Source organism: Orbicella faveolata, unplaced genomic scaffold (assembly GCF_042242905.1).
Source record: "Orbicella faveolata isolate gen_17 unplaced genomic scaffold, um_ofav_v1 contig_47, whole genome shotgun sequence".
NCBI classification, from domain to species: Eukaryota; Metazoa; Cnidaria; class Anthozoa; order Scleractinia; family Merulinidae; genus Orbicella; species Orbicella faveolata.
Window position 1 is genome coordinate 16,196,809 of NW_028301577.1, and position 10,581 is coordinate 16,207,389.

The 10,581-nt window shown below is 39.4% G+C and overlaps 1 protein-coding gene across 1 annotated transcript; it reads right to left on the reverse strand.

The window, feature by feature from the left end:
• Positions 1-185: 185 nt before the first annotated feature.
• Positions 186-9,125, reverse strand: LOC110040918 (GDP-fucose protein O-fucosyltransferase 4-like). Its single transcript, XM_020746179.2, has 2 exons — positions 8,908-9,125; positions 186-1,395 (listed from the first exon to the last, which is right to left on the reverse strand). The coding sequence occupies exon 2, from the start codon at positions 1,364-1,366 to the stop codon at positions 419-421; it is 948 nt and encodes a 315-aa protein (XP_020601838.2). The 5' UTR covers positions 1,367-1,395; positions 8,908-9,125; the 3' UTR covers positions 186-418.
• Positions 9,126-10,581: the final 1,456 nt, after the last annotated feature.

Here is a 10,581-nt window from a genome sequence, read left to right on the forward strand (position 1 = left end):
ACGTGTTGCCGAACATCAGAGCTCAGCCGGAATCGGAAACCACATCAAGAAGGAACACGAGGCATGGAACCTCAAAGACCATTTTACCATCTTAAAGAAATGCAGGAGTAAACTTGACAGCCTGACATATGAAGTGTTATAGATCAGGGATCTTAAGCGAGCAATCAATACTCAGTCAGACTCAATCAGAACAAAATTGTTTGTTTAATTGACATAGTTTCATAATAGTCAGTTTTTCCTGTGTTTTTTTTTTTGCCACCTTGTGCGCATAATTGTTGATCTATTTATAACGCAAGAACTAACCTTCACATTTACTTGACAATGACATCCAACGATGTCGAAACGTCGTTTATTTATTTCGCTACTCTTTAGTTTAAATGACTAAACTGTCCTTTGGAATTGCAAAAACTAGTTGCATTTAAATTTCATTATTACTAAGACGCTTCAGGTAATCAGCCAGATGTTTTGGGCTCTTGAAATCACGCACTTTGATAACGGAATGTTTAAGATTTCCTGGAAGGAACTCATTTAGTTGATCTGTACTCATCACAACGGGAACCGAGCCTGCATTCCATGCATGGGTTAGTTGATCATCGACAAAGTAATCACAGTCCTGATTAAAAAATACCAAGGTAAACTTGTAGTTTCTGGCCAGTTCAGTTTTGCGTTGTTTAAACATGAAGGTCGTGCCGTTTCCTTTAAAATACTTCGCTTCCAGGCCCTTAGCGTTCTTAAGACAGGCTCCATAAGAATCGACCTGCACAAACTTCATCAACTGTCTCATGTATTCTGTACGCACAGGCTCACAATGTGTGAATGCTGCCATGATGAGCCCAGTTTTATCTTTAAAAGGAATCGGCGGTGTTAGCTCGGGCAACAAAATAGAAGGATCAGGAAAGTCTGAATCCAAGCGATAGCTTTTTAATACGTTGAATTTAGACATAAAAGAGGCGTTGGTTAAACAGGGTGTGTACACCGGATTTTCTCGTGTTTGTAGAATCCACGGCACAGATTCTATAGGAGGAAGCATGTGTGGATCTCTAGCATGGACGACAAAAGCGTCTGCCTTATCTGCTCGAGATATATCGCTTGTTACCTCACATGGTACTGGGCATTTATCCTTCTTCCAACTTTTTCGAAGATGTGTACCCTTTCCAAAAAATGTTGACCAGTAAATGATGAGCCAAGACTTCGTGGGGCTATGTAATGTGTAATTCACTTTTCGTCTTTGTGGATTCTTCATGGCAGGTTTGTAGATGGAAATATTGCGATTTGAAAGGTTGTTGTTCTGCAATTGCCATAATAGCACCAGGATAACAAACATGACGGAAAGTAAAAACTTGAAACCGAAGGAATTAGTTTTCATTTTGTAGTGTTTAATGTCTTCGCATCTACCTGTTAAAAAAATACGTTGTTATAAGTAACAGAGGGAATTCAACTCACATGGGTATAGAACCTGCTGACGGTGATCTCAATAGAATGACATCACTGATTAAGATATGTATCCGGTTGAATAATAATAATAATAATAATAATAATAATAATAATAATTTATTTCTAGCGCATTACATTAAAAAATCTCAATGCTCTTACAGAATAAAAATGAGAGAACAATAACGAAACCAATATAAGGAAAATATGTTAAATTACAATGGATGATAAAATACTAAAAATGTCTGAGGCGTTCAGTGCAGCACATTACTGAGAATGCAAGGGCCATTTTTAGGCAACGAGCCGTGAAGGAGATATATATTAACCCTTTGACTGCCAACGGCGCATATACGCGTACGGAGTGGTCGTGCTCTTTGTACCAATTGTGACGTCATCAATTTAAATGTCGCCAGCTATTCTTGATAAGCAGATAGTAGAGCTAGGATAGATCTATCCGCACAACGGGCGGTTTTAGATATCGACTGCATTCTGACGTAGCAAATTGAAAAACAACGTTATCAGTTTTGGTAAAAAATGGTGGCAAAATGGCCCAATATACCTATGTTTGATCAGGGTCCCATTTTCAGGCTTTGTACATAATCAACACCCAACTTTTATGAAACGCCTTTTTACTCTCGCTACCTTTTGCGTTTGATAAAAGGTAACTCTCGCTACCTGTTATGAAACGCAAAAGGTAGCGAGAGCAAAAGAGCCGAGAAAAAGGAGAGGAAAGGGGCAAGAAAAAAATTCGCAAAATAAAAAAAGGCAAATTCTAGCTTATGCGCGTGCGCCAAATTAAAATATTGTACATTTTCGTACCTAATCTTGGGGAAATCTATCTTTTGGTAAAAAAAAGCAATAGCTTTTTCAGCAAAACTGAGGCCCATTTAGCGACATGGCAGACATTCCAAAAAGAAAAACGCCGTTCTTCTTTACTTTGAAAAGCCTTTCAAATAAGCAGCAATTATTTTTTACTTTATAGGCACTTTAAAAACGGCATTTTTTTGTGAAAATTTGGCAGTCTAAGGGTTAACAGAGATGTGCGTAGGTATTGTAGAGGAGTGAACGGACCGCCCAACCATCCGGGTGCTATCGAGCTTACATAGAGAAAGAACAAAGTTTTCGCTGCGAAACAATTAGGAAGCACCTACCGTCAAACCAGTCAAACTAGTTTCTGAGAACCGTTGAATTCAATGATTCCTCATAGCGGACACAACTTGTTAGAAAATTGGGCAAACTGGTTTTAATTTATTTTATTATCAGGAGATAAACTAGAAGCGGATAACCTCTTTTATCTCCTTTTCGCTTTCCTATGGGTTTGTGAATAAACAGTTATTATTATTATAAGGAATTAGTTTAAACATAACGGAAAATAAAATCAGTTGAACGACTAATTGCTGCATTCAAAGGAAATACCAAACAAAAATTTTCATGTAAATGGAACAGAGTAATAAGCAATTACTCAATACGTTCAAACAATGCTCAAGACACTGTTTTCCAAATCGCTCTTACTAATTAAAAGTTTCTCCATATACTCGAATGCTGCCCGTTATAATACTCTGAGTTATTGAGAGCTACTCCGATTTGAAATCGCTCTGAGTATTAAAATGCTACTACGGTTAAATAATTAGATACTGCTCGTTAAGGTGGCCGAACACAGTTTTCAAGAGCCTATGCCTAATTCACCATTACTTTTAAGCTATTTATGCTTTGGCGCTCGTTTTTTGCAAGAGTCAAGGTTAGCCACAGAAAAGTTTATTCTCGCATTTTGGCTAAGGTGTGTGCTGTTGCCATGGCAACGGGGCTGGTTAAAAACAAGGCTTAAAAAATGGTTTTTGTTTATTTAAAAAAAATCCAGTCGTTAGATTTTTTTCATCTTTTGCCCACTACGAATTGACATTAAATCCCTTCTGTCAACACTGTTCTAATAAAATTTTGACATAGGCGATTTTCGTAATTCGCCGTAAATCGTTTTCACCGCATGTTCTGTATTATTAAAAATTCCCTATGTCAAAATTTAGATTTTTTGCGATAGATCCTTCACGTGGTTTCTGAACTATTTTTTTGCCAAATTTCTTGAAATTCTAACGACTGGATCGTCAGAAATCCACAAGTTTCTGCAAAAGCAATCGGTCTCAATTTTTCGAGCAACTGCGCATGCGCTGCATTTAACTGGGTTCTTTCGGTAACAAAGAGAAAGCTGAGAATTGCTGGTTTCTTTGCGTCGTTACCTTTTCTAACATATCTTTGTAATAAAAGACTAAAGCCATCGATACACTGCGTTCAATAATAGAGAAAAAATAGCACAGATAGTGCGGGTGTTGAGTAAATAAAATGATCGCTCTTTGCAATCCTTGTGCGCGCGCTCAATTGCATCAGCAAAAGCGCGCGCGAAAACTGTGTTCGGCCACCTTAAAATACTCAGAGTAATTGGGAGCATGCTCGGATTTGAAATCACTCGGAGTATTAAATAAAAGGTTACTAGGGCGATATACTCGAATACTGCTCGTTAGTCTACTCTGCGTAATTGAGATCTACTCAAATTGAAATCGTTTCGAGTAATTAAAAGTTACTACGGCGAAATACACTCTCAAAGTCCAAATGTTGTTCAAAAGAGCAATATTTTGTTGGAAACCTAATTAAATATATGTGTTATTTGCCGACCGGGAGGTCTGTGTTGGGAAAAGCTGTGCCCGAGGTCTTGAATACGGCGAGAGGCTGCAGGCCTGGGACCGTACTAAAGACCGAGGGTACCGTTTTTCCCAATAGCGACCGACTAAGACCGACAAATAACGTGTTTATTTTTCCTCTCTACGGTCAGTTGCTTTGAAAGCACCTTTTGTGTGGAGTTTTGAATTAAAGCCGTTCATCTCAAATCTGGCGTACGCTAGCGTTTGACATTTCGGGCACAAAAAGCGCTAAAAACGTTTAAAGAAGTTGACACAGTGTTGAATGCTTACATTTTCCGTTGTTTTGCCGTCTAACAAAACGCTTGAAAAGTTGCCAAAAGTTAGAAATTTCGGAGCGGTTCGTACTCGGGGTCCGGATCAGAAAATCAGGACCGCTGGAGCGCGCGCTATTAGCTGTGCAAGTGCATATTAACCAAAAAGAAATACTTTGTGGCTGAGTTACACTCATTTTATAAAGAAATCACACAAGACGTATGGGTTATTGACCAAGTGTGAGGTCAAGATAGCTGGATATTGGCCAAGTTCTTTTTTTGCGTGTTTATGGACTGAGACGGAGTCGAGGTCTATAAACTCGCAAAAAAAGAACGAGGCCAATATCAAGCCATCTTGACCGAACAAGCTTGGTCAATAAAGGATTTATTATATGGCTTTCGGGGAAAATTTTCTTGCGGGACATGGCGGGTAGTCACGAGCGGGCAAGATAGCTCCATCTTGCCCGCTCACGGAGCTAGCCATGTAATAAGCGTACTTTTTGCTAACGTCGTTGAATGCACTCTAAGTAATTTAGATAGTCTTGTAATATACTCAAACGGCGCGGGGCATTTTTCAACATGCTCTTGGTGATTATAATTTACTCAACGTGAACAAATATTGCTTTTCGAATATGCTCTTACTAAATGATTAGAAGCTACTCAACGTGCTCAAATATTGCATGCTCCGAATCTAAGTTAATACCTGGAGCCATAATGCTAATACTTAAAAAATGCACGGAGTATCTAAACTGAACCGTACACATAACATTCAAATAAAATTGACTTAAATGGTCCGTGTACCGATCCAGTTTCTTAATGTTTATTTTGTTTTCAAATCAACATCTTTTGAACGACAATGATCAAAAAACTTGTTTCTAAAAAGCGTGTTTATAAAACTAATAATACCATGTTTGTTTTATACAACATTCGTAGACAACCAACACCAAAACACGTGACAGTTTTTTTAACGGGACATGACGAATAGATTCCTGTTAATGACAACTACAACCAGGAAGCGGATTGCAGATATTAGATTTTAACACATCGTATTTGGGACATCCGTATACTTCTAAACTGATACTTGGAAAGTTCAGTTTTTGTAATAAGTCTTGTTCAACGTATCCTCCCTTGTAAGTAACGACAGGTTTATCCTCTGTGTTGGTCTCCTCCTACAAGTTCCTTATCAGCTTCTTCCAGTCGATAGTACTCGTGGGCTTTTTCTCCCTGTCGGGGTTGATAAATCAATCTGTGCACCGCATTGTTTTTCACGTAAGAAACTGTTTTTCTGTTTCCGAGAGATAAGTTACACCACGTAGGCATTTTATTGTTTTGGCAATGTGAAAACGCTCTATAATAGACAGAATTTAAGAGTGGGATGTGCCAGATAGATGTCAGGGCACTATGTCACAGGAATATCAGCCCCGCTCTCCCCTGTTACAGTCAAAGCCACCCCAGCTTTTCAGATACTTTATAATCCACGAGATGTATTCAATTTAATCCTCCTGAAGAGCAAAAGAAACAGAGCCGCGTGGAATATAGGACAAGATTACTGTCATACCTATCTTTCACATCTCAACGCGATTAACCCGATGAAGCTGACAACAAAATGTTGCTCCAATCGTACATTCATACGAGACCCTTATGATGTCATCGGCGTCCGAGTTGTCTTGGCGATACTTAAAGTGATAAACATGACTTGGACGTTTGTGACTCGAAACCTGCTAATATGGATTGGCTGGAAACAAATTTACATAGACTTCAATGCGGAAAAGTGTAAACAGGCCGGAAATGACAAAGCAAATGAGAAAAAGACTTTCGAACAGCTCAACAACGCTGTTTTTAGTAGAATGAGGGAAATTGTTGCTCAACATCAACTTTAAACTGAATTGGAATGGAAATATCTACGCGGGCTTTACAAACTCGGCACTGTTAATAAAAGTATTCATTTTTTTATTTCCTCTACGACAATAACAAGGCAGAGTTTGGATCTCAAGCAAACTTGTTAAGAGGTCAATACTCGTGCAATATACACGGTTATGACAGGCGAAGCAAATTTTTTGATAACTTCTCTGAATACTCGAGAGACCACGTCACTTCATAAAATATACACTGAATGCTACTCCATACTGGACAGCCTTTTCATGCAGTTATGTGTAACGTATTTTTATCTTAAAGCGAATGTATGTAGCCTAATACGTTTGTTTTTGCTTTTTTTTATTCACTGAAGTTTTTATCAGTCTTGTTATTGACCTGGGAAGGTGCTGTGAATAAAAGTAGGAAATCACGGCGAGACCTCCTGATGAAGAATGAATATCTATTGATACGGGCCGGACAGTTACAGTTGTCTTCTCCGGTGGAAGGAATGCCGACACTTCTTCGGATTAGCAGTCGCCCTTCTCGACGGAGATTCTTGCTACGCCGTTTGCCAGCAACCCACTCGAACTTCCTGGCAAATTCACATCAGAACTGTCGTTTTGGGATGTTTTCTCCGAGTCCAGCTACATGAGCTGTGATTGGTCAATTTAGCGATGAATGGAAAGGCTTGGTGAAGGCAGTGCCTTTAACACTGAAAGACATGCTTTGAACTCGGGTCAAAAATTAACAGTAAAAGACGAATTTAAATTGAAAGTTCAGGAACTGCTGAAGACAAAAAATTACTTTCAAAACTCTAGATTTTGTTACCAATTACGGCTGTGCTTGGACAAAGAGCTTGTAAACCTAAGTGAACGTGATACTTATTTTATCAGCGGCATCGTTTCAAATAGAAAAAAGGCTTGTCGAAGCTTGCGGTAAGTATCGCAGTGCGTTCGAAATCAGGGCCGGGTTGTTCAAAACTCGGTAAAGTTAACCCAGTGTTAGCGAGAATTTTGATTTCAAATTTGCAACTTTTCAGTGAGGTTTTTTGTTTATTTTGTTTGTCGTTCAGTTTTGAGTTTGAATAATTTCAAACTGCACAAAACATAAACACTGAAAAGCATTTTTAAACCAAAAAAATTGACTTCGGTTAACTTTTAATCCTGGGTTAGCGTTAACCGGCTTTCTAACAACCCGACCCAAACAGAGAGTATGAGGCCAGACGCTTTAGACGAGCAGGGACTGGGACGAGACATGTTCGGGTTGACGGATAAACACTGGTCAGACCCTAAGACAAAAGACTGTCTCTCAGTAGTCTAATTTTGATTATTCCACAGTTTCCCTATATAAACCGTACGCTCGTTAGTTTACGTTCAATCGGCTGATTCTTCAGCGAGACAGGTGTTTACACAGCAGCTTTAGACTGTTGCCGGCGAGACGAATATTTGATAAACTTTAGACAGTTGATTTATAAGTCGAGCTTCACTACACTACACGTAGCGGTATCATAAGGCTACAAGTGGACTAGAACTTCATTAGTGCTCACATGAATGTATAAATTATCTTAATGTATGATCAGGAGCCATAATCGGGGACGGAGACCGTAAGCGCGCGACATTTCTAGTATTGTGGCTGTCCCCATGATATGGGACAATTTCTCTATTTTTAGAACAAATTGTGCCATCGTGTGCTGCACACGCGCGTACATGCTGCGAGGATTTTTGCGGATGTAGCGCCGGGAAAATGGCGTCCGAAATTCCCGAAATGTTTTCTGCTCTTGGCCCTTTTGGCCCACAACTCAAAACGTTTATGTCCGTTGGAATTTCGCTTAAGTATTTTTGTCCTAAGCTGCTCCAATTTGAGTGAAGTAAGGCAGTGTCGAATTTGGGTATGTCTGTACATACTGCTCAGTTTTTTGTGTGTAAAAATCCAATAAATTGTTTGTTGTCGATGAATAAGAGCGCCCGCCGATGCTTGTTTTGTACAGTCAGTAAACATGACAAATTGGACTTCCGCACTTTCGTGTGAAGACCTACATCGAACTCATACAATATCTATATAGTTTTTAGATATGTTTAAGGTTAATAAATGTTTGAGAACATATTGAAAGCTTAGCTGAAGATATGTGAATACAGCAGAAACAATCAGCAAAGTTACGATGACGCTTTCTTTAATCAACTCAAATAGTGATTTTGTTGGTCGAGTTATCAAAACTCCTTGTCTATTTTGTTTTCGCAGTGTAAAATTTCACTATGTTGGAGAAATACACATGATGTTAGTAGCCTTTTGGTGTTGCTAAGATTTGTTGCAGCATCTCAGCACAAAAGATAACGAAATAAATCTTTCTCACGATTTGTTGACAATTGAAAACACCGACTCGGACTTGAAAGTGCACGACTATGCAAATGAGCTACTTGTTCGCGTCAGAATTTCCTTTCAAAAACTATTGCAAACTCGCCAGACAGGCAGAAACAATAAGAAACTATCAAAAATAGGTTTTAGGTTATGATTAAGCATTGCTTGAGAAACTCACAAATTAACTCGATACGAGTAGAGAGTTTTCTTACATAACTTTTCTTTACAGAGCAAACGCAAAAGTTTACACATACAACTAGCGTGAGCAGATATTATTCCTTCACAGTGCGAAATTGAAGTCTTGTTTTCGACCCTGAAAAACTCACCTTTTCCATTAGCTCAGAGCATAAAACTACATATAAGCGCCCTGGTTTTCATTCGCTGCCATCGCTGTGAAAAATCCGTAAGAGAATCTTGCAACTGTCGCCATTTGATCCCGCAACAGGACAACATCCACACGAGAGCCCACCTCATGCGCGTGGATCTGCGCGGATATATGTCGTCAGGGTGACGCAATTTGTTCTACTAGAAGCATGTCACCCAGAACTAGACGATATGCTTCTGGTTCAGGGGCGGGGGAAAATTAACTCGGCAAAACCCACTGTGATCAAATGACTGAGGGAAACTTATACAAAGAGGAATATTTGTATTTTTGATTATTCAATAAGAGTTATGAATAATCATGTAGGGTCAACTTTCACTCGGCCTTCAGAGGCTACATTTTCACATGCAAACACTTGATAAAGTTGCCTCAGTGGGGAGGGTTATCTCGGGTACCCGCGACCATATAAATGGGACCTGTGTTGCCTCAAAGAACACCCCCACGATTTTCAAAGGGGAAGGTCCTTAAACAGCACCTTAACTTAGGGCTTCCTTGGCAGATTCCTTCTGATGGCTTGAATTTGAATAATTGATTTAATTACTTTTAAAGAGTACTAGAACTTAAAAATCTTCCTCGAATTTCGATCCAGCGAGACATAAGCTTCCATGCCATGAATCAAGTTTTTACTGGGCGTTTTAAAAGCACTCACCAAAGAGAAAGAGACTGATGACCCCAAAGTACCAATACATATGTACTGTATCTTACTGAAAACAACAATCTTCAACGAAAGATGTAGGAATGCGGGATACTGACCCTCAGCATGCGATCCAGCTTGTCTCTTCTACCAATACACGTGAGCCAAGAGCAACAAAAGCTCTGGTGACAGCGACTTTCGGAGCTAAACGGCTTCTGTTAATTATGTTCCCGTAGTACACAGTGCAAACTATGGCCAGCAAATACTTCATCCAGGTTGTTGTTAACATTATAGGCTACTGCACTTATTGTTATCAGTAAATCACGAACAACGAGAACCAAAAGTCGGAACAACACCAGTTTTACAAATGTGTAAAATTCGCCCGACGATGACGGAAGGTTCTCCGTTATTTTGCTTCAAAACAATAATAAACTTTTCTCTTTTCCCAGAATTTTTGCTTAAAAACTCGAAGTAACGTGTCTGCAACATCTTTCCATCCTCATTATAAAATGAAACGAAATTGATGGTTTACAAATAGAAGGAAATCGTGAGTAATCGAAACGCCATTTTCTCGCTTTGTGAAACGAGCCGGGAAGCGCAGTTTAAACCGGATGTGACGTCATTTTTCGTTGGATGATGCATATACGAAAATTTCAGGAGTCTTTTGCCCCGCCCCTGCTCCAGTTCTACAAATAGAAAAATTGTTCCATTTCATAGGTGCGCGTGGATCCCAAGACTTACGGTCTCCGTCCCCGATTATGGCTCCAGTTCAAACTCAGAACAGAAAGCCAAACAATAAACACAAAAAATTTCACTGCAAAGTTACAAAACTCAAATGAAAATTCTTGCTTATCCTGGGTTAGTTTAATCGGGCTTTGGACAACCCGGCCCAGGAGCTCCCGTAAGCGACCACCGAAAATGTCAATCCTAGGTGGTCACTTACGGGAGGTGGCCGCTTACGAGAGCTTAGACCATATAGCTGGT

Excerpts from the sequence above, each read along its gene's own strand:
- LOC110040918 (XM_020746179.2), bottom strand. The coding sequence starts at position 1,366 with ATGAAAACTAATTCCTTCGGTTTCAAGTTTTTACTTTCCGTCATGTTT.